This window comes from Dipodomys merriami, unplaced genomic scaffold (assembly GCF_024711535.1).
Source record: "Dipodomys merriami isolate MVZ:Mamm:240054 unplaced genomic scaffold, mDipMer1.0.p SCAF_19, whole genome shotgun sequence".
Lineage (NCBI taxonomy): Eukaryota > Metazoa > Chordata > Mammalia > Rodentia > Heteromyidae > Dipodomys > Dipodomys merriami.
Window position 1 is genome coordinate 21,669,461 of NW_027203270.1, and position 24,406 is coordinate 21,693,866.

The following is a 24,406-nucleotide window of genomic DNA, read 5'->3' on the forward strand; positions in this document are numbered from 1 at the left end:
CACTCCTGTAATCCTAGCTACTCAGCAGGCTGAGATCTGAGGATTGGGGTTCAAAGCCAGATCGGACAGGAAAGTCTGTGAAACTCTTATCTACAATAAACCACCAGAAAAACGGAAGTGGTGCTGTAGCTCAAGTGGTCGAGTGCTAGCCTTGAGCTGAAGAGCTGAGGGACAGCATTCAGGCCCAGAGTTCAAGCCTCACGAATGACAAAAAACAACAAAAAAAACCCCAAAACAAAAAAAACTTTAATTTCTAATTATTACCCAAGTTATATTCTTCCTGTTTGCCTTATAATTGATCTTCTATTTTATAAGCAACAGTGCAAGTATACATACATTCATACACATACACATATAATTTATTTATATACATCAAGAAAGTACTTAATGTAAATTGCATCATGCTGTATCATCTTTTAATAGTGTCAAGTATTTATACTAATTTTTGAATGATAGCTTAAATTTGTTATTTAGAATTTGTATCTAAACCAAAATGTTTTCTTTTGATAGATGTACAGGAACTTTCAAAGGCCTTGAACAAAGTCAGTAATGGAAAAGTGGATGTAGCTGATGTGCAACCTATATGGAAGGGCCTGAAGAGTCATGCTTCTGAGGGAGAATTACAGAAGAGAGTTTCTTCCATTTCTGTTGATAGTAAGTATTGTGTTTTGATCACTTATTGTACATAAAGCCGTGTTTAATTTCACTTCTTGATTAACAACTAGAATGAATGTCCTTTGTGAAGCTGAGAATCTGTTATAGGTTATAGTCATATTTAGCTCCAATGGAGGGATCATGGAATGCTGAATTGCCAACTTGATTGGTTTGAGAAACACGATATTAGATGGAGGCACAAGACTAGGTGGGCCTGTGAAGGGATAACAGTTTAAACACTAATATTTAAAATCCAATGATTTTTTCTTGTTGTCGGTTCTGGCGCTTGAACTCTGGGATTGGGTGCTGTCCCTGCCCTCTTCAGCAAGCCCAGTGCTTTACCACTTAGGCACTGCGCCACTCTTGGTTTTCTAGTGGTTTGTTGGAAATAAGAGTCCCACAGATGTTCCTGTGTGGGCTGGATTTGAACCATGATCCTTAGATATCTACCTGCAGAGTAGCTAGGATTATTGGCTTAAGAAACTGGCTTAGAGCCCCAGTGAATTGTTTAACCCATTGAAGCATTCATACTTTGAATAGACTGTTAGGAGGCAATAGAACTTTGGAGGTAGGACTTAGTTGGAGATTATTGGTCCCTGGGACATATCCTTGGCAACTATGTCTTGTCCATTCGCTTCTTATTGCTGCTCCATGCTAATTATTGTGTGCCAGGACTTAAAGACCAGAATGCTGGCAGAATATGGACAATTAGGGTGAGGCTCTTGAAGTTTTAGTTAGGAATGAGGGACTCTGTTGGGAGGTGGACTGTGCTTATTCATGTTGCATGCTGGGAAATAATTTACTGATACTTTATGTTCTGAGACTCTGTAGAAGACTGGCTTTAAAGAGAATAGACTGGGGCTGGGAAGGTGGTGCAGTGGTAGACTGCTTGCCTTGCATGCATGAAGCCCTGTGTTTGATTGGTCAACACCACATAAGAAAAACCTGGAAGTGGCACAGTGGCTCAAGTGGTAGAGTACTAGCCTTAAGCTGAAGAGCTCAGGGATAGCACCCAGACCCAGTGTTCAGGCCCCAGGACCTACAAAAAGAGAGAGAGAGAAACAGAGAGAGAGAGAGAGAGAAACAGAGAGAGAGTAGACTTCTGGGTGTCAGCAGCTCACTCCTGTAATCCCAGCTACTCAGTGGGCTGAGATCTGAGGATTGCGTTTCAAATTCAGAATGGACAGGAAAGTCTGTGAAATTCTTATCTCCAATAAACCACCAGAAAAACAGAAGTGGTGCTGTAGCTCAAGTGGTAGAGCACTAGCCTTGAGGTGAAGTGCTGAGGAACAACGTTCAGGCCCAGAGTTCAAACCCCACAACCAACAAAAAACAACAAAAAACCCCCAAAAAACAAAAAAAAACAAAAAATCCTCTAATTTCCAGTTATTAGCCAAGATATATTCTTCCTGTTTGCCTTATAATTGATCTTCTATTTTATAAGCAACAGTGAAAGCATACATACATTCATGCACATACACACATATAATTTATTTATATACATCAAGAAAGTACTTAATGTAAATTGCATCATGCTCTATCATCTTTTAATAGTGTCAAGTATTTACATTAATTTTTGAATGATAGCTTAAATTAGTTATTTATAATTTGAATCTAAACCAAAATATTTTCTTCTGATAGATGTACAGGAACTTTCAAAGGCCTTGAACAAAGTCAGTAATGGAAAAGTGGATGTAGCTGATGTGCAACCTATATGGAAGGGCCTGAAGAGTCATGCTTCTGAGGGAGAATTACAGAAGAGAGTTTCTTCCATTTCTGTTGATAGTAAGTATTGTCTTTTGAGTCACTTATTGTACATAAAGCCGTGTTTATTTTCACTTCTTGATTATCAACTATATCTTGCCATTTCATTTCTTATTGCTGCTCCATGCTAATTAATGTGTGCCATGATTTAAAGTCCAGAATGCTCCAGTATATGGGCAGTTAGGGTGAGGCTCTTGAAGTTTTAGTTAGGAATGAGGGACTCTGTGGGGAGGTGGACTGTGGTTATTCATGTTGCATGCTGGGAAATAATTTACTGAAACTTTGTGTTCTGAGACTTTGTAGAAGACTGGCTTTAAAGAGAATAGACCACAGCTGGGAGGGTGGCTCAGTGGTAGACTGCTTGCCTTGCATGCATGAAGCCCTGGGTTTGATTGGTTGGCAACACATAAGAAAAAGCTGGAAGTGGCACTGTGGCTCAAGTAGTAGAGTGATAGCCTTGAGTTGAAGAGCTCAGGGATAGTGCCCTGGGCCAGCGTTCAGACCACAGGACCTACAGAGAGAGAGAGAGAGAGAGAGAGAGAGAAGACTTCTGGGTGTCAGCAGCTCACTCCTGTAATCCTAGCTACTCAGCAGGCTGAGATCTGAGGATTGGGGTTCAAAGCCAGATCGGACAGGAAAGTCTGTGAAACTCTTATCTACAATAAACCACCAGAAAAACGGAAGTGGCGCTGTAGCTCAAGCGGCCCAGTGCTAGCCTTGAGCTGAAGAGCTGAGGGACAGCATTCAGGCCCAGAGTTCAAGCCTCACGACGGACAAAAAACAAACAAACAAAAAAACCCAAAACAAAAAAATCCTTTAATTTCTAATTATTACCCAAGATATATTCTTCCTGTTTACCTTATGATTGATCTTCTATTTTATTTTATTTTTTTTTAATTTAATTTTATTTTATTTGAGAACATACTGTACAGAGGGGCTACAATTACATGGTCAGGATAATGCATACATTTCTTACCAAGCATTGCAGCCTCCTCCTTTGTTTACCCTTCACCTCCCTTCCTGATCTTCTATTTTATAAGCAACAGTGCAAGTATACATACATTCATACACATACACATATAATTTATTTATATACATCAAGAAAGTACTTAATGTAAATTGCATCATGCTGTATCATCTTTTAATAGTGTCAAGTATTTATACTAATTTTTGAATGATAGCTTAAATTTGTTATTTAGAATTTGTATCTAAACCAAAATGTTTTCTTTTGATAGATGTACAGGAACTTTCAAAGGCCTTGAACAAAGTCAGTAATGGAAAAGTGGATGTAGCTGATGTGCAACCTGTACTGAAGGGCCTGAAGACTCATGCTTCTGAGGGAGAAGTACAGAAGAGAGTTTCTTCCATTTCTGTTGATAGTAAGTATTGTGTTTTGATCACTTATTGTACATAAAGCCGTGTTTAATTTCACTTCTTGATTAACAACTAGAATGAATGTCCTTTGTGAAGCTGAGAATCTGTTATAGGTTATAGTCATATTTAGCTCCAATGGAGGGATCATGGAATGCTGAATTGCCAACTTGATTGGTTTGAGAAACACGATATTAGATGGAGGCACAAGACTAGGTGGGCCTGTGAAGGGATAACAGTTTAAACACTAATATTTAAAATCCAATGATTTTTTCTTGTTGTCGGTTCTGGCGCTTGAACTCTGGGATTGGGTGCTGTCCCTGCCCTCTTCAGCAAGCCCAGTGCTTTACCACTTAGGCACTGCGCCACTCTTGGTTTTCTAGTGGTTTGTTGGAAATAAGAGTCCCACAGATGTTCCTGTGTGGGCTGGATTTGAACCATGATCCTTAGATATCTACCTGCAGAGTAGCTAGGATTATAGGCTTAAGAAACTGGCTTAGAGCCCCAGTGAATTGTTTAACCCATTGAAGCATTCATACTTTGAATAGACTGTTAGGAGGCAATAGAACTTTGGAGGTAGGACTTAGTTGGAGATTATTGGTCCCTGGGACATATCCTTGGCAACTATGTCTTGTCCATTCGCTTCTTATTGCTGCTCCATGCTAATTATTGTGTGCCAGGACTTAAAGACCAGAATGCTGGCAGAATATGGACAATTAGGGTGAGGCTCTTGAAGTTTTAGTTAGGAATGAGGGACTCTGTTGGGAGGTGGACTGTGCTTATTCATGTTGCATGCTGGGAAATAATTTACTGATACTTTATGTTCTGAGACTCTGTAGAAGACTGGCTTTAAAGAGAATAGACTGGGGCTGGGAAGGTGGTGCAGTGGTAGACTGCTTGCCTTGCATGCATGAAGCCCTGTGTTTGATTGGTCAACACCACATAAGAAAAACCTGGAAGTGGCACAGTGGCTCAAGTGGTAGAGTACTAGCCTTAAGCTGAAGAGCTCAGGGATAGCGCCCAGACCCAGTGTTCAGGCCCCAGGACCTACAAAAAGAGAGAGAGAGAAACAGAGAGAGAGAGAGAGAGAAACAGAGAGAGAGTAGACTTCTGGGTGTCAGCAGCTCACTCCTGTAATCCCAGCTACTCAGTGGGCTGAGATCTGAGGATTGCGTTTCAAATTCAGAATGGACAGGAAAGTCTGTGAAATTCTTATCTCCAATAAACCACCAGAAAAACAGAAGTGGTGCTGTAGCTCAAGTGGTAGAGCACTAGCCTTGAGGTGAAGTGCTGAGGAACAACGTTCAGGCCCAGAGTTCAAACCCCACAACCAACAAAAAACAACAAAAAACCCCCAAAAAACAAAAAAAAACAAAAAATCCTCTAATTTCCAGTTATTAGCCAAGATATATTCTTCCTGTTTGCCTTATAATTGATCTTCTATTTTATAAGCAACAGTGAAAGCATACATACATTCATGCACATACACACATATAATTTATTTATATACATCAAGAAAGTACTTAATATAAATTGCATCATGCTCTATCATCTTTTAATAGTGTCAAGTATTTACATTAATTTTTGAATGATAGCTTAAATTAGTTATTTATAATTTGAATCTAAACCAAAATATTTTCTTCTGATAGATGTACAGGAACTTTCAAAGGCCTTGAACAAAGTCAGTAATGGAAAAGTGGATGTAGCTGATGTGCAACCTATATGGAAGGGCCAGAAGACTCATGCTTCTGAGGGAGAAGTACAGAAGAGAGTTTCTTCCATTTCTGTTGATAGTAAGTATTGTCTTTTGAGTCACTTATTGTACATAAAGCCGTGTTTATTTTCACTTCTTGATTATCAACTATATCTTGCCATTTCATTTCTTATTGCTGCTCCATGCTAATTAATGTGTGCCATGATTTAAAGTCCAGAATGCTCCAGTATATGGGCAGTTAGGGTGAGGCTCTTGAAGTTTTAGTTAGGAATGAGGGACTCTGTGGGGAGGTGGACTGTGGTTATTCATGTTGCATGCTGGGAAATAATTTACTGAAACTTTGTGTTCTGAGACTTTGTAGAAGACTGGCTTTAAAGAGAATAGACCACAGCTGGGAGGGTGGCTCAGTGGTAGACTGCTTGCCTTGCATGCATGAAGCCCTGGGTTTGATTGGTTGGCAACACATAAGAAAAAGCTGGAAGTGGCACTGTGGCTCAAGTAGTAGAGTGATAGCCTTGAGTTGAAGAGCTCAGGGATAGTGCCCTGGGCCAGCGTTCAGACCACAGGACCTACAGAGAGAGAGAGAGAGAGAGAGAGAGAGAAGACTTCTGGGTGTCAGCAGCTCACTCCTGTAATCCTAGCTACTCAGCAGGCTGAGATCTGAGGATTGGGGTTCAAAGCCAGATCGGACAGGAAAGTCTGTGAAACTCTTATCTACAATAAACCACCAGAAAAACGGAAGTGGCGCTGTAGCTCAAGCGGCCCAGTGCTAGCCTTGAGCTGAAGAGCTGAGGGACAGCATTCAGGCCCAGAGTTCAAGCCTCACGACGGACAAAAAACAAACAAACAAAAAAACCCAAAACAAAAAAATCCTTTAATTTCTAATTATTACCCAAGATATATTCTTCCTGTTTACCTTATGATTGATCTTCTATTTTATTTTATTTTTTTTTAATTTAATTTAATTTTATTTGAGAACATACTGTACAGAGGGGCTACAATTACATGGTCAGGATAATGCATACATTTCTTACCAAGCATTGCAACCTCCTCCTTTGTTTACCCTTCACCTCCCTTCCTGATCTTCTATTTTATAAGCAACAGTGCAAGTATACATACATTCATACACATACACATATAATTTATTTATATACATCAAGAAAGTACTTAATGTAAATTGCATCATGCTGTATCATCTTTTAATAGTGTCAAGTATTTATACTAATTTTTGAATGATAGCTTAAATTTGTTATTTAGAATTTGTATCTAAACCAAAATGTTTTCTTTTGATAGATGTACAGGAACTTTCAAAGGCCTTGAACAAAGTCAGTAATGGAAAAGTGGATGTAGCTGATGTGCAACCTGTACTGAAGGGCCTGAAGACTCATGCTTCTGAGGGAGAAGTACAGAAGAGAGTTTCTTCCATTTCTGTTGATAGTAAGTATTGTGTTTTGATCACTTATTGTACATAAAGCCGTGTTTAATTTCACTTCTTGATTAACAACTAGAATGAATGTCCTTTGTGAAGCTGAGAATCTGTTATAGGTTATAGTCATATTTAGCTCCAATGGAGGGATCATGGAATGCTGAATTGCCAACTTGATTGGTTTGAGAAACACGATATTAGATGGAGGCACAAGACTAGGTGGGCCTGTGAAGGGATAACAGTTTAAACACTAATATTTAAAATCCAATGATTTTTTCTTGTTGTCGGTTCTGGCGCTTGAACTCTGGGATTGGGTGCTGTCCCTGCCCTCTTCAGCAAGCCCAGTGCTTTACCACTTAGGCACTGCGCCACTCTTGGTTTTCTAGTGGTTTGTTGGAAATAAGAGTCCCACAGATGTTCCTGTGTGGGCTGGATTTGAACCATGATCCTTAGATATCTACCTGCAGAGTAGCTAGGATTATAGGCTTAAGAAACTGGCTTAGAGCCCCAGTGAATTGTTTAACCCATTGAAGCATTCATACTTTGAATAGACTGTTAGGAGGCAATAGAACTTTGGAGGTAGGACTTAGTTGGAGATTATTGGTCCCTGGGACATATCCTTGGCAACTATGTCTTGTCCATTCGCTTCTTATTGCTGCTCCATGCTAATTATTGTGTGTCAGGATTTAAAGACCAGAATGCTCCAGAATATGGGCAGTTAGGGTGAGGCTCTTGAAGTTTTAGTTAAGAATGAGGGACTCTGTTGGGAGGTGGACTGTGGTTATTCATGTTGCATGCTGGGAAATAATTTACTGATACTTTATGTTCTGAGACTTTGTAGAAGACTGGCTTTAAAGAGAATAGACTAGGGCTGGGAAGGTGGCTCAGTGGTAGACTGCTTGCCTTGCATGCATGAAGCCCTGGGTTTGATTGGTTGGCAACACATAAGAAAAAGCTGGAAGTGGCACTGTGGCTCAAGTGGTAGAGTACTAGCCTTGAACTGAAGAGCTCAGGGATAGCACCCAGACCCAGTGTTCATGCCCCAGAACCTACATAAAAAAAGAAAGAGAGAGAGAGAGAGAGAGAGAGAGACAGAGAGAGAGACAGAGAGAGAGAAGACTTCTGGGTGTCAGCAGCTCACTCCTGTAATCCTAGCTATTCAATGGGCTGAGATCTGAGGATTGTGGTTCAAATTCAGAATGGACAGGAAAGTCTGTGAAATTCTTAACTCCAATAAACCACCAGAAAAACAGAAGTGGTGCTGTAGCTCAAGTGGTAGAGCACTCGCCTTGAGGTAAAGAGCTGAGGTACAACGTTCAGGCCCAGAGTTCAAACCTCATGACCAAAAAAACAACAAAACCCCCCCTAAAAAACAAAAAAAACAAAAAATCCTTTAATTTCCAGTTATTAGCCAAGATATATTCTTCCTGTTTGCCTTATAATTCATCTTCTATTTTATAAGCAATAGTGCAAGTATACATACATTCATACACATACACATATATAATTTATTTATATACATCAAGAAAGTACTTAGTGTAAATTTCATCATGCTCTATCATCTTTTAATAGTGTCAAATATTTATACTAATTTTGAATGATAGCTTAAATTTGTTATTTAGAATTTGTATCTAAACCAAAATGTTTTCTTTTGATAGATGTACAGGAACTTTCAAAGGCCTTGAACAAAGTCAGTAATGGAAAAGTGGATGTAGCTGATGTGCAACCTATATGGAAGGGCCTGAAGACTCATGCTTCTGAGGGAGAAGTACAGAAGAGAGTTTCTTCCATTTCTGTTGATAGTAAGTATTGTGTTTTGATCACTTATTGTACATAAAGCCGTGTTTATTTTCACTTCTTGATTATCAACTATATCTTGCCATTTCATTTCTTATTGCTGCTCCATGCTAATTAATGTGTGCCATGATTTAAAGACCAGAATGCTGGCAGAATATGGGCAGTTAGGGTGAGGCTCTTGAAGTTTTAGTTAGGAATGAAGGACGCTGTTGGGAGGTGGACTGTGGTTATTCATATTGCATGCTGGGAAATAATTTACTGAGACTTTGTTTTCTGAGACTTTGGAGAAGACTGGCTTTTAAGAAAATAGACTGGTGCAGGGAAGGTGGCTCAGTGGTAGACTGCTTGCCTTGCATGAAGTAGGCCCTGGGTTTGATTGGTCAGCACCACATAAGAAAAAGCTGGAAGTGGCACTGTGGCTCAAGTGGTAGAGTGCTAGCCTTGAGCTGAAGAGCTCAGGGATAGCACCCAGACCTAGCGTTCAGGGCCCAGGTCCTACAAAAAAAAAAAAAAAAAAAGAAAGAGAGAGAGAGAGAAGACTTCTGGATGTCAGCAGCTCACTCCTGTAATCCTAGCTACTCAGCAGGCTGAGATCTGAGGGTTGTGGTTCAAAGGCAGCCCCAGCAGGAAAATCTGTGAAACTCTTATCTCTAATAAACCACCAGAAAAACGGAAGTGGCCCTGTAGCTTAAGGGGTAGAGGGCTAGCCTTGAGCTGAAGAGCTGAGGCACAGCGTTCAGGCTAGAGTTCAATCCTCATGACCAACAAAAAACTACCAAAAAAACCACCCAAAACACAAATATCAAAAAATCCTTTAATATCCAGTTATTAGCCAAGATATATTCTTCCTGTTTGCCTTATAATTGATCTTCTATTTTATAAGTAACAGTGAAAGTATACATACATACACATATACATATATAATTTATTTATATACATCAAGAAAGTACATAATGTAAACTGCATCCTGCTGTATCATCTTTTAATAGTGTCAAGTATTTATACTAATTTTTGAATGATAGCTTAAATTTGTTATTTAGAATTTATATCTAAACCAAAATGTTTTCTTTTGATAGATGTACAGGAAGTATCAAAGGCCTTGAACAAAGTCAGTAATGGAAAAGTGGATGTAGCTGATGTGAAACCTGTAAGGAAGGGCCTGAAGACTCATGCTTCTGAGGGAGAATTACAGAAGAGAGTTTCTTCCATTTCTTTTGATAGTAAGTATTGTCTTTTGAGTCACTTATTGTACATAAAGCCGTGTTTATTTTCACTTCTTGTTTAGCAAAGAGAATGAGTGTCCTGGTGAGAATTTGTTATAGGTTATAGTCATATTGAGGTCCAATGGAGGGATGATGGATGTCTGAAATGCCAACTTGATTTGTTTGAAAAACAAGATATTAAATGGAGCCACAAGACTAGCTGAGCCTGTGAAGGGATAATAGTTTAAACATTAATATTTTAATCCAATGACTTTTTTGTTGTCAGTTGTGGAGCTTGAACTCTGGGCTTAGGTGCTGTCCCTGCCCTCTTCAGCAAACCAGTGCTCTACCACTTGAGCCACTGTACGACTTCTGGTTTTCTAGTGGTTTGTTGGAGATAAGAGTCCCACAGATGTTCCTATGTGGGCTGGATTTGAACCATAATTCTTAGATATCAACCTCCTGAGGAGCTAGAATTACAGGCTTAAGACACTGGCATAGAGCCCCAGTGAATTGTTTAACCAATTGAAGCATTCAAATTTTGAGTAGACTATTAGGAAGCAATAGAACTGTGGAAGGTAGGACCTGCTTGGAGATTATTGGTCCCTGGGATATATCCTGGGCACTATGTCTTGCCGGTTTGCTTCTTATTGCCGCTCCATGCTAATTATTGTGTGCTATGAATTAAAGACCAGAATGCTGGCAGAATATGGGCAGTTAGGGTGAGGCTCTTGATATTTTACTTAAGAATGAGGGACTCTGTTGGGAGGTAGACTGTGGTTATTCATGTTGCATGCTGGGAAAGAATTTACTGATACTTTGTGTTCTGAGACTTTGTAGAAGACTGGCTTTAAACAGAATAGAGTAGGGCTGGGAAGGTGGCTCAGTGGTAGACTGCTTGCCTTGCATGCATGAGGCCCTGGGTTTGATTGGTCAGCACCACATCAGAAAAAGCTGGAAGTGGCACTGTGGCTCAAGAGGTAGAGTGCCACCCTTGAGCTGAAGAGCTCAGGGATAGCGCCCAGGCTCAATGTTTAGGACCCAGGACCTACAAAAAAAAAAAAAAAAAGAAAAAGAAAGAGTGCGAGAGTGTAGACTTCTGGGTGTCAGCAGCTCACTCCTGTAATCCTAGCTACTCAGCAGGCTGAGATGTGAATATTGCAGTTCAAGCCAGCTCAGGCAATAAAGTCTGTGAAACTCTTATCTCTAATAAACCACCAGAAAAATGGAAGTGGCGCTGTATCTCAAGTGGTCGAGCACTATCCTTAAGCCATGACCGACAAAAAACAACAAAAAAAAAACCCAAAACAAAAAAAGCTTTAATTTCCAATTATTAGCCAAGATATATTCTTCCTGTTTGCCTTATAATTGATCTTCTATTTTATAAGCAACAGTGCAAGTATACATACATTCATACACATACACATATATAATTTATTTATATACATCAAGAAAGTACTGAATGTAAATTGCATCATGCTGTATCATCTTCTAATAGTGTCAAGTATTTATATTAATTTTTGAATGATAGCTTAAATTTGTTATTTAGAATTTGTATCTAAACCAAAATGTTTTCTTTTGATAGATGTACAGGAACTTTCAAAGGCCTTGAACAAAGTCAGTAATGGAAAAGTGGATGTAGCTGATGTGCAACCTGTACTGAAGGGCCTGAAGACTCATGCTTCTGAGGGAGAAGTTCAGAAGAGAGTTTCTTCCATTTCTGTTGATAGTAAGTATTGTCTTTTGAGTCACTTATTGTACATAAAGCCGTGTTTATTTTCACTTCTTGATTAGCAACTAGAATGAGTGTCTTTGTGAAGTTGAAAATTTGTTATAGGTTATAGTCATATTGAGCTCCGTTGGAGGGATGATGGATGTCTGAACTGCCAACTTGATTGGTTTGAGCAACACTTTCGATATTAGATGGAGGCACAGGACTAGGTGGGCCTGTGAAGGGATAATAGTTTAAACATTAATATTTTAAATCCAATGATTTTTTTGTTGTCGGTTGTGGAGCTTGAACTCTGGGCTTGGGTGCTGTCCCTGCCCTCTTCAGCAAGGTAAGTGCTCTACCACTTGAGCCACTGCCACATTTCTAGTTTTCTAGTTTTCTAGTGGTTTGTTGGAGATAAGAGTCCTACAGTTGTTCCTGCATAGGCTGGATTTGAACTATGATCCTTAGATATCACCCTCCTCTGTAGCTAGGATTACAGGCGTAAGACACTAGCATCCAGCCCAGTGAATTTTTTAACCCATTGAAGCATTCAAAAATGAATAGACTATTAGGAGGCAATAGAACTGTGGAAGGTATGATCTGGTTGGAGATTGTTAGTTTCTGGGATATATCCTTTGCAAGTATGCCTTGCTGGTTGGCTTCTTACTGCTGCTGCATGCTAATTATTTTGTGCCATGATTTAAAGACCAGATGTGGGCAGAATATGGGCAGTTAGGGTGAGGCTCTTGAAATTTTAGTTCGGAATGAGGGAGGTGGCCTGTGGTTATTCATGTTACATATTAGGAAAGAGTTTACTGATATTTTGTCTCCTGAGAATTTGTAGAAGACTTGCTTTAAAGAGAATAGACTAGGGCAGGGAAGGTAGTTCAGTGGTAGACTGCTTGCCTTGCATGCATGAGGCCCTGGGTTTGATTGGTCTGCACCACATAAGAAAAAGCTGGAAGTGGCACTGTGGCTCAAGTTGTAGAGTGCTAACCTTGAGCTAAAGAGCTCAGGGACTGCCCCTAGGCCCAGTGTTCAGGCCCCAGGACCTACAAAAAAAAGAAAAGAAAGTGAGAGAGAGTAGACTTCTGGGTGTCAGCAGCTTATTCCTGTAATCCTTGCTACTCAGCAGGCTGAAATCTGAGGATTGCAGTTCAAATCCAACCAGGGCATGAAAGTCTGTGAAATTCTTATCTCTAATAAACCACCAGAAAACTGGAAGTGGCGCTGTAGCTGAAGTGGTAGAGCACTAGCCTTGAGCTGAAGAGCTGAGGGACAGTTTTCAGGCCCAGAGTTCATGCCCCATGACCAACAAAAAACAAGAAAAAAAAAAACCCTAATAAACAAAAAAACAAAAAAACCCTTAAATTTCCAATCATGAGCCAGTATATATTCTTCCTGTTTGCCTTATAATTGATCTTCTATTTTGTAAACAACAGTAAAAATCTACATACATTCAAACACATACACATATATACTTGATTTATATACATCAAGAAAATACTTAATATAAATTGCATCATGCTGTAGTATCATCTTTTGTGTCAAATATTTATGCTTATTTTTGAATGATAGCCTAAATTTGTTATTTAGAATTTGTATCTAAACCAAAATGTTTTCTTTTGATAGATGTACAGGAACTTTCAAAGGCCTTGAACAAAGTCAGTAATGGAAAAGTGGATGTAGTTGATGTGCAACCTCTACAGAAGGGCCTGAAGACTCATGCTTCTGAGGGAGAATTACAGAAGAGAGTTTCTTCCATTTCTGTTGATAGTAAGTATTGTGTTTTGGGTACTTATTGTACATAAAACCGTGTTTAATTTCACTTCTTGATTAGCAACTAGAATGGCTGTCTTTGTGAAGCTGAGAATTTGTTATAGTTTATAGTCATATTGAGGTCCAATGGAGGAATGATGGATGTCTGAATTGCCAACTTGATTGGTTTCAGAAACACGATATTAGATGGAGGCACATGACTAGGTGGGCCTGTGAAGGGATAATAGTTTAAACATTAATATTTTAAATCCAATGATTTTTTTTGTTGTCGGTTGTTGAACTTGAACTCTGGGCTTGGGTCCTGTCCCTGCCCTCTTCAGCAAGGCGAGTGCTCTGCCACTTGAGCCACTGCACCACTTCTAGTTTTCTAGTGTTTTGTTGGAGATAAGAGTCCCACAATTGTTCATGCATGCGTTGTATTTGAACCATGATCCTTAGATATCAACCTCCTGAGTAGCTAGGATTATAGGCCTAAGACACTTGCATAGATCCCCAGTGAATTGTTTAACCCATTGAAGCATTCAAATTTTGAATAAACTATTAGGAGGCAATAGAACTGTGGAAGATAAGACCTGGTTGGAGATTATTGGTCCCTGGGACATATCCTTGGCAAGTATGTCTTGCCGATTCGCTTCTTATTGCTGCTCCATGCTACTTATTGTGTGCCATGATTTAAAGACCAGAATGTTGGCAGAATATCGGCAGTTAGCGTGAGGCTCTTTATATTTTGGTTAAGAATGAGGGACTCTGTTGGGAGGTAGACTGTGGTTATTCATGTTGTATGCTGGGAAATAATTCACTGATACTTTGTGTTCTGAGACTTTGTAGAAGACTGGCTTTAAAGAGAATAGACTGGGACTGGGAAGATGGCTCAGTGGTAGACTGCTTGCCTTGCATGCATGAAGCCCTGGGTTTGATTGGTCAGCACCACATAAGAAAAAGCTGGAAGTGACAGGGTGGCTCACGTGGTAGAGTAGTGCTAGCCTTGAGCTGAAGAGCTCAGGGACTGCCCCCAGGCCCAGTGTTCAGGCCCCAGGACCTACAAAAAAAAAAAAAAGAAAAAGAGAGAGTAGAGTTCTGGGTGTCTGCAGCTCACTCCTGAAGTCCTAGCTACTCAGCAGGCTGAGATCTGAGTATTGCGGTTCAAATCCATCCTGGGCATGAAAGTCTGTGAAACTCTTATCTCTAATAAACCACCAGAAAACTGGAAGTGGCACTGTAGCTCAAGTGGTAGAGCAATAGCTTTGAGCTGAGGTGATGAGGGACAGCTTTCAGGCCCAGAGTTCAAGCCGCACGACCGAAAATAACAATAAAAAACACCAAAAAACAAAAAAAAAACTTTTAAGTTCCAATTATTAGCCATGATATATTCTTCCTGTTTGCCTTTTAATTGATCTTCTATTTTATAAGCAACAGGGCAAGTATACATATATTCATACACATACACATATACAATTTATTTATATATATCAAGAAAGTACTTAATGTAAATTTTATCATGCTGTATCATCTTTTAATAGTGTCAAGTATTTATACTAATTTTTGAATGATAGCTTAAATTTGTTATTTAGAATTTGTATCTAAACCAAATTTTTTTCTTTTGATAGATGTACAGGAACTTTCAAAAGCATTGATCAAAGTCAGTAATGGAAAGGTAGATGTAGCTGATGTACAACCTGTATGGAAGAGCCTGAAGACTCATGCTTCTGAGGGAGAAGTACAGAAGAGAGTTTCTTCCATTTCTGTGGATAGTAAGTATTGTGTTTTGATCACTTATTGTACATCAAGCCATGTTTTATTTCACTTATTGATTAGTAACTAGAATGAGTGTCCTTTGTGAAGCTGAGAATTTGTTATAGGTTATAGTCATAGTGAGATCCAATGGAGGGATGATGGATGTCTGAATTGCCAACTTGATTGGTTTGAGCAACACTTACCATATTAGATGGAGGCACATGACTAGGTGAGCCTGTGAAGGGATAATTGTTTAAACATTAATATTTTAAATCCAATGATTTTTTTGTTGTCGGTTGTGCAGCTTGAACTCTGGGCCCTAGTGCTGTACCTGTTCCCTTCATCAATGCGAGTGCTCTACCACTTGAGCCACTGCACCACTTCTGATTTTCTAGTGGTTTGTTGGAGATAAGAGTCCCACAGATGTTCTTGCCCAGGTTGGATTTGAACCATGATCCTTAGATATTAGCCTCCTGAGTAGCTAGGATTACAGGTGTAAGACACTGGCACCCAGCCCCAGTGAATTGTTTAACCCATTGAAGCATTCAAATTTTGAATAGACTATTAGGAGGCAATAGAACTGTGGAAGGTAGGACCTGGTTGGAGATTCTTGGTCCCTGGGACATATCCTTGGCAAGTATGTCTTGCCGGTTCGCTTCTTATTGCTGCTCCATGCTAATTATTGTGTGCCATGATTTAAAGACCAGAATGCTGGTAGAATATGGGCAGTTAGAGTGAGGCTCTTGAAGTTTTAGTTAGGAATGAGGGACTCTGTCGGGAGTTGGACTTGTGGTTATTCATGTTGCATGCTGGGAAAGAATTTACTGATACTTTGTAGAAGACTGGCTTTAAATAGAGTAGATTGGGACTGGGAAGATGGCTCAGTGGTAGACTGCTTACCTTGCATTCATGAGGCCCTGGGTGTGATTGGTCAGCACCACTTAAGAAAAAGCCAGAAGTGGCAATCTGCCTCAAGTGGTAGAGCACTAACCTTGAGCTGAAGAGCTCAGCAATAGCACCCAGGCCCAGTGTTCAGTCCCCAGGACCTACAAGAAAAAAAGATAGAGAGAGAGCATATAGACTTCTGGGTGTCAGCAGCTCACTCCTGTAACCTTAGCTACTAAATAGGCTGAGATCTGAGGATTGTGGTTCAAAGCTAGCCTTGGCAGGAATGTCTGTGAATCTCTTATCTCCAGTAAATCACCAGAATACTGGAAGTGGCGCTTCAGCTGAACAGCTGAGGGACAGCATTCAGGCCCAGAGTTCAAGCCCCAGGACCGATATAAAACAACAAAAAAACCTAAAAACACATAAGAACCTTTAATTTCCAATTATTAGCCAAGATATATTCTTCCTGTTTGCCTTGTATTTGATCTTCTATTTGATAAGCAACAGTGAAATCATACATATATTCATACATATACACATATATAATTTATTTATATACATCAAGAAAGTAGTTAATGTAAATTGCATCATGCTGTATCATCTTTTAATAGTGTCAAGAATTTATTCTCATTTTTCACTGATAGCTTAAATTTGTTATTTAGAATTTGTATCTAAACCAAAATGTTTTCTTTTGATAGATGTACAAGAACTTTCAAAAGCCTTGAACAAAGTCAGTAATGGAAAAGTGGATGTAGCTGATGTGCAACCTGTACTGAAGGGCCTGAAGATTCATCCTAGTGAGGGAGAATTACAGGAGATAGTTTCTTCCATTTCTGTTGATAGTAAGTATTGTCTTTTGAATCACCTATTATACATAAAGCCGTGTTTATATTTACTTCTTGATTAGCAACTAGAATGAGTGTCCTGTGTGAAGCTGAGAATTTGTTATAGATTATAGTCATATTGAGGTCCATTGGAGGGATGATGGATGTCTGAATTGCCAAAATGATTGGTTTGAGAAACAATTACAATATTAGATGTGGGCACATGACTAGGTGTGTCTGTGAAGGGATAATAGTTTAAACATTAATATTTTAAATCCAATGTTTTTTTTGTCCGTTTTTGGACTTGAACTCTGTGCTTGGGTTCTGTCCCTGCACTCTTGAGCTCAAGGAGAGTGCTCTACCACTTGAGCCACTGGGCCACTTCTGGTTTTCTAGTAGTTTGTTTGAGATAAGTGTCCTACAGATGTTCTTGCCCTGGCTGGCTTTGAACCATGAGCCTTAGATATCAGCCGCCTGAGTAGCTAGGATTACGGGCATAAGACACTGTCACCCAGTCCCAGTGAATTCTTTTACCCATTGAAACATTCAAATTTTGAATAGACTTTTAGAAGGCAATAGAACTGATGAAGGTAGGACCTGGTTGGAGATTCTTGGTCCCTGGGACATATCCTTGGCAACTATGTCTTGCCAGTTCGCTTCTTATTGCTGCTCCATGCTAGTTATTGTGTGCCAGGATGTAAAGACCAGAATGCTGGCAGAATATGGGCAGTTAGGGTGAGGCTCTTGAAGTTTTAGTTAGGAATGAGGGACTCTGTTGGGATTGGACTTGTGGTTATTCATGTTGCATTCTGGGAAATACTTTCCTGATACTTTGTGTTCTGAGACTTTGTAGAAGACTGGCTTTAAAGAGAATAGACTAGGGCTGGGAAGGTGGCTCAGTGGTAGACTGCTTGCCTTCCGTGCAGGAGGCCCTGGTTTGATTGGTCAGCACCACATAATAAAAAGCTGGAAGTGGGACTGTGGTTCAAGTGGTAGAGTGTTAGCCTTGAGCTGAAGAGCTCAGGGATAGCGCCTAGGCCCAGTGTTCAGGCCCCAGGACCTACAAAAAAAAAAAAAAAGAAAGAAAGAGAGAGAGAGAGTAGACTTCTGAGTGTCAGCAGTTCACTCCTGTAATCCTAACTACTCAGCAGGCTGAGATCTGAGGATTGTGCTTCAAACCAACCCTGGCAAGAAAGTTTGTAAAACTCTTATCTCTAATAAACCACCAGAAAACTGGAAGTGGCGCTGTAGCTCAAGTGGTAGAGCACTAGCCTTGACCTAAAGAGCTGAGTGACATCGTTCAAGCCCAGAGTTCAAGCTCCACGACCAACAAAAAACAACAAAAACCCACAAAAATACCAAAAAACCTTTAATTTCCAATTATTAGCCAAGATATATTCTTCCTGTTTGCCTTGTATTTGATCTTCTATTTTATAAGCAACAGTGAAGGCATACATATATTCATACCCATACACATATATAATTTATTTATATACATCAAGAAAGTACTTAATGTAAATTGCATCATGATGTAGTATCATCTTTTAATAGTGTCAAGTATTTATAGTTATTTTTGAATGATAGCTTAAATTTGTTATGTAGAATTTGTATCTAAACCAAAATTTTTTCTTTTGTTAGATGTACAGGAACTTTCAAAGGTCTTGAACAAAGTCAGTAATGGAAAAGTGGATGTAGCTGATGTGCAACCTGAACTGAAGGGCCTGAAGACTCATGCTTCTGAGGGCGAATTACAGAAGAGAGTTTCTTCCATTCCAGTTGATAGTAAGAACTGTCTTTTGAGTCACTTATTGTACATAAAGCCATGTTTATTTTTACTTCTTGATTAACAACTAGAATGAGTGTCCTTTGTGAAGCTGAGAATTTTTTATAGGTTATAGACATATTGAGGTCCATTTGCAGGGATAATGGATATTTGAATTGCCAACTTGATTGGTTTGAGAAACACGATATTAGATGGATGCGCCTGACTAGATGCGCCTGTGAAGGGATAATAGTTTAAACATTAATATTTTAAACACAATGATTTTTTTGGTACGTTGTTTGGCTTGATCTCTAGGCTTGGGTGCTGTTCCTGCATTCTTCAGCTTAAGACAGGTGCTCTACCACTTGAGCCACTGCATCACTTCCCATTTTCTAGTGGTTTGTTGGAGATAAGAGTCCCAAGACTGGCTTTGAATCAAGATTCTTAGATATCAGCCTCCTGAGTAGCTAGGATTACTGGTGTAAGACACTGGCACCCAGCCCCAGTGAATTCTTGAACCCATTGAAGCATTCAAATTCTGAATAGACTATTAGGAGGCAATAGAACTGTGGAAGTTAGTACCTGGTTGGAGATTATTGGTCCCTGGGACATATACTTGCCAGCTATATCTTGCCAGTTCGCTTCTTATTGTTGCTCCATGCTAGTTATTGTGTGCTAGAATGTAAAGGCCAGAATTCTGGCAGAAATATGGGCAGTTAGGGTGAGGCTCTTGAAGTTTTAGTTAGGAATGAGGGACTCCGTTGGGAGTTGGACTTGTGGTTATTTATGTTGCATGCTGGGAAATAATTTACTGATACTTTGTGTACTGAGATTTGTAGAAGACTAGCTTTGAAGAGAATATACTGGGGCTGGGAAGGTGGGTCAGTTTTAGAGTGCTTGCCTTGCATGCATGAGTTCCTGGGTTTGATTGGTCAGCACCACATAAGAAAAAGCTGTAAGTGGCACTGTGGCTCATGTGTTAGAGTGCTAGCCTTGAACTGAAGAGCTCAGGGATAGCGCCCAGGTCCAGGTTTCAGTCCCCAGGACCAACAAAAAAAAGAAAGAGAGAGAGAATAGCCTTCTGGGTGTCAGCAGTTCATTCCTATAATCCTAGGTACTCAGTGGGCTGAGGTCTGAGGACTGTGGTTAAAAACCAGCCCGGGCAGGAAAGTCTGTGAAACACTTAGCTCCAATAAACCAACAGAAAACCGGAAGTAGAGCTTTAGCTGAAGAGCTGAGCAACAACATTCAGGCCATTGTTCAAGCCCCAAGACTGACAAAAAACAACAAAAAAACAACAAAAGCCCAAATAACCATTAATTTCCACTTATTAGCCAAGATATATTCTTCCTGTTTACCTCGTAATTGATCTTCTATTTTATAAGCAACAGTGAAAGCATACATGCATTCATACACATACACATATATAATTTATTTACATACATCAAGAAAGTAGTTAATGTAAATTGCATCATGCTGTATCATCTTTTAATAGTGTCAAGTATTTATACTAATTTTTTAATTTTTTTTTGGGGTCCGGTCATGGGCCTGAACTCTGGGCTTGGGTACTGTCCCTCAGCTCTTCAGCTCAAGGCTAGCACTCTACCACTTGAGCCACAGCGCCACTTCCCGCTTTTTTCTTTTTGCTTATGTGGTGCTAAGGAATCGAACCCAGGGCCTCAGGCATGCAAGGCAATCGCTCTACCACTGAGCCAACTTCCCAGCCCTATATTAATTTTTGAATAATAGCTTAAATTTATTATTTAGAATTTGCATCTAAACCAAAATTTTTTCTTTGGATAGATGTACAGGAACTTTCAAAGGCCTTGAACAAAGTCAGTAATGGAAAAGTGGATGTAGCTGATGTGCAACCTGTACTGAAGGGCCTGAAGACTCATGCTTCTGAGGGAGAATTACAGGAGAGAGTTTCTTCCATTTCTGTTGATAGTAAGTATTGTCTTTTGAGTCACTTATTTTGTATAAAGCCGTGTTTATATTTACTTCTTGATTAGCAACTAGAAGGAGTGTCCTTTGTGAAACTGAGAATTTGTTATAGGTTATAGGCATATTGGAGGAATGATGGATGTCTGAATTGCCAACTTGATTGGTTTGAGCAACACTTAGACTATTAGATGGAGACACATGACTAGGTGGGCCTGTGAAGGGATAATAGTTTAAACATTAATATTTTAAATCCAATGAATTTTTTTGTTGTCAGTTGTGGGGCTAATCTCTGGGCTTGGGTGCTGTTCCTCCACTCTTCAGCCCAAGGCAAGTGCTCTACCAGTAGAGCCACTGTGCTACTTCTGGTTTTCTAGTGGTTTGGTAGAGATAAGGGTCCCACGGATGTTCCTGCCCGGGCTAGCTTTGAACCATGATCCTTAGATATCAGCTTCTTGAGTAGCTAGGATTACGGGCATAAGACACTGGCATCCAGCCCCAGTGAATTGTTTAACCCATTGAAGCATTCAGATTTTGAATAGACTATTAGGAGGCAATAGAACTGTGGAAGGGAGGACCTGGTTGGAGATTCTTGGTCCCTGGGACATTTCCTTGGCAACTATGTCTTGCCGGTTTGCTTCTTATTGCTGCTCCATGCTAGTTACTGTGTGCCAGGATATGAAGACCAGAATGCTGGAAGAAATATGGGCAGTTAGGGTGAGGCTCTTGAAGTTTTAGTTAGGAATGAGGGACTCTGTTTGGAGTTGGACTTGTGGTTATTCATGTTGCATGCTGGGAAATAATTTACTGATAAATGTGTTCTGAGACTTTGTAGAAGACTAGCTTTAACGAGAATAGACTGGGGCTGGGATGGTGGCTCAGTGGTAGAGTGCTTGCGTTGCATGCATGAAGTCCAAGGTTTGATTCGTCAGCACCACATAAGAAAAAGCTGGAAGTGACACTGTGGCTCAAGTGGTATATTACAAGCCTTGAGCTGAAGAGCTCAGGGATAGCACCCAGGCCCAGAATTCAGGCCCAGGACTGAAGCAAAAAAAGAAAGAGAGAGAGAGCGTAGACTTCTGGGTGTCAGCAGCTCCCTCCTGTAATCCTAGCTACTCAGCAGGCTGAGATCTGAGGATTCCGGTTCAAAGCCACCCCGGGCAGGAAAGTCTGTGAAACTCTTATCTCCCATAAACCTCCAGAAAACCGGAAGTGGCACTGTAGCTCAAGTGGTAGAGCACTATCCTTGAGCTAAAGAGCTGAGGGACAGTGCTCAGGCCCATTTCAAGCCCCAAGACTGACAAAAAAACAACAGTTACAAAAAAAAAACCCCAAAACAAAAAAACCATTAATTTCCAATTATTAGCCAAGATATATTCTTCCTGTTTGCCTTATAATTCATCTTCTGTTTTATAAGCAACAGGGCAAGTATACATATATTCATACACATACACATATATAATTTATTTATATACATCAAGAAAGTACTTAATGTATATTGCATCATGCTGTATCATCTTTTAATAGTGTCAAGTATTCATACTAATTTTTGAATGATAGCTTAAATTTATTATTTAGAATTTGCATCTAAACCAAATTTTTTTCTTTTGATAGATGTACAGGAACTTTCAAAGGCCTTGAACAAAGTCAGTAATGGAAAAGTGGATGTAGCTGATGTGCAACCTGTACTGAAGGGCCTGAAGACTCATGCTTCTGAGGGAGAAGTACAGAAGAGAGTTTCTTCCATTTCTGTTGATAGTAAGTATTGTCTTTTGAGTCACTTATTGTACATAAAGCCATGTTTATTTTCACTTCTTGATTAGCAACTAGAATGAGTGTCCTTTGTGAAGCTGAGAATTTGTTATAGGTTATAGTCATATTGAGGTCCGTTGGAGGGATGATGGATGTCTGAATTGCCAACTTGATTGGTTTGAGCAACACGTATGATATTAGATGGAGGCACATGACTAGGTGGGCCTGTGAAGGGATAATAGTTTAAACATTAATATTTTAAATCCAATGATTATTTTGTTGTCAGTTGTGGGGCTTGAACTCTGGGCTTGGGTGCTGTGACCGCGCTCTTCACTCAAGGCGAATGCTCTACCAGTCGAGCCACTGCACCACTTCTGGTTTTCTAGTGGTTTGTTGGAGATAAGGGTCCCACGGATGTTCCTGCCTGGGCTGGCTTTGAACCATGATTTTTAGATATCAGCCTCCTGAGTATGTAGGATTACAGGTGTAAGACATTGGTACCCAGCTCCAGTGAATTGTTTAACCAATCGAAGCATTCAAAATTTGAATAGAGTATTAGGAGGCAATAGAACTGTGGAAGGGAGGACCTGGTTGGAGATTATTGGTCCCTGGGACATATCATTGGTAACTATGTTTTGCCGGTTCACTTCTTATTGCTGCTCCATGCTAGTTATTGTGTGCCAGGATGTAAAAACCAGAATGCTGGCAGAATTTGGACAGTTAGAGTGAGGCTTTTGATGTTTTATTTAGGAATGAGGGACTCTGTTGGGAGTTGGACTTGTGGTTATTCATGTTGCAATCTGGGGAATAATTTACTGATACTTTGTGATCTGAGCCGTTGTAGAAGACTGGCTTTTAAGAGAATAGACTGGGGCTGGGAAGGTGACTCAGTGGTAGAGTGCTTACCTTGCATGCATGAGGCCCTGGGTTTGATTGGTCAGCACCACATAAGAAAAAGCCAGAAGTGCCACTGTGGCTCAAGTGGTAAAGTGCTAGCCTTGAGCTGAAGAACTCAGGGATGGTGCCCAGACCCGGAAGTCAGTCCCCAGGTCTGACAAAAAAAACAAAAGAGAGAGAGAGAGAGAGAGAGTAGACTTTTGGGTGTCAGCAGCTCTCTCCTATAATCCTTGCTACTCAGTAGGCTGAGGTCTGAATATTTCGGTTTAGGGCCAACCCGGACAGGAACATGTGTGAGACTCTTATCTCCAATTAACCACCAGAAAACCAGAAGTGGTACTGTGCTCAAGTGGTAGAGTGCTTGTTTTGAGCTGAAGTGCTCAGAGACAGTGCCCGCAACAAGAGTTCAAGGCCCATGACGAACAAACAAACAAACAAAAAAAGGTATAGTAATGAGTTTTGTTGAAGCATTTTCAAGGAAGCTGAGCAGTCAGGTTGCCAGAATATTTTATAATTGGATAATTATTAGATAACTGCAAAAATCAAAATGAGAATATTTAAAAAACATGAGCATTCTATCCAGAAAAGGAGGTGGCTTAACGTTTTGGACAAGGAGGTTGTAGTTGTTAAAGAGATTATTGCTATACTTATTTGCTATAACTAGTATATATCTGAGACAAGCAGAAAAGGTCAGATAAGTTGATGTTACGTGAAATGAACCCCAAGATAAGTATTCAAATATTTTTTTTCTTTCTTGCGATTGTTTCTAACACATTTATAAGATGATTTCTTTGTTGCTTTATATGTCCTTCCTCCAAGGTATAACCCCTGCTTTCATTGAATTTGATGTTGGTATCATTTGTGGAGGGGAAGGGCAAAAACAAACCGTTTAAATCTCATTGTTTGCAACAATGAGATGTACAAGTCGTAATGTTGAAAAACAAACTTTACAACTTTGGACGGGTGAGGTGGGGAGGGTGGAGGGAGGGAGATTGGAAGGGATGGCAAGGGGAAACAAAGGAGGAAGCAACAATGCTTGGTTAGAAATGTACTGAAACCTTGTCCTTGTAATTGTAACCCCTCTGTATGGTATTTTCACAATAAAAAATTAAAAATAAAAAAAATTGAAAAAAAAGAAATCAAGAACTTTGCACTGAAACAATAGCAAAGATATCTTGAAGGTAATA

The 24,406-nt window shown here is 39.9% G+C and overlaps 2 protein-coding genes across 2 annotated transcripts in view; both read left to right on the forward strand.

Annotated features, from left to right (window-relative positions):
- Positions 1–11,722, forward strand: part of Efcab13 (EF-hand calcium binding domain 13) — a 90,994-nt gene extending 79,272 nt beyond the window's left edge. The window contains exons 30-37 of the mRNA XM_070026907.1: positions 511–654; positions 2,296–2,439; positions 3,654–3,797; positions 5,439–5,582; positions 6,797–6,940; positions 8,588–8,731; positions 9,803–9,946; positions 11,514–11,722. Coding sequence (XP_069883008.1) covers positions 511–654; positions 2,296–2,439; positions 3,654–3,797; positions 5,439–5,582; positions 6,797–6,940; positions 8,588–8,731; positions 9,803–9,946; positions 11,514–11,722 — 1,217 coding nt within the window. The remainder of the gene's footprint in view (positions 1–510; positions 655–2,295; positions 2,440–3,653; positions 3,798–5,438; positions 5,583–6,796; positions 6,941–8,587; positions 8,732–9,802; positions 9,947–11,513) is intronic.
- A 476-nt stretch (positions 11,723–12,198) lies between these two features.
- LOC138830530 (fap1 adhesin-like) overlaps positions 12,199–24,406 on the forward strand; it is a 167,559-nt gene continuing 155,351 nt past the window's right edge. Inside the window, exons 1-7 of the mRNA XM_070026908.1 lie at positions 12,199–12,235; positions 13,275–13,418; positions 15,029–15,172; positions 16,742–16,885; positions 18,506–18,649; positions 20,433–20,576; positions 22,185–22,328. Coding sequence (XP_069883009.1) covers positions 12,199–12,235; positions 13,275–13,418; positions 15,029–15,172; positions 16,742–16,885; positions 18,506–18,649; positions 20,433–20,576; positions 22,185–22,328 — 901 coding nt within the window. The remainder of the gene's footprint in view (positions 12,236–13,274; positions 13,419–15,028; positions 15,173–16,741; positions 16,886–18,505; positions 18,650–20,432; positions 20,577–22,184; positions 22,329–24,406) is intronic.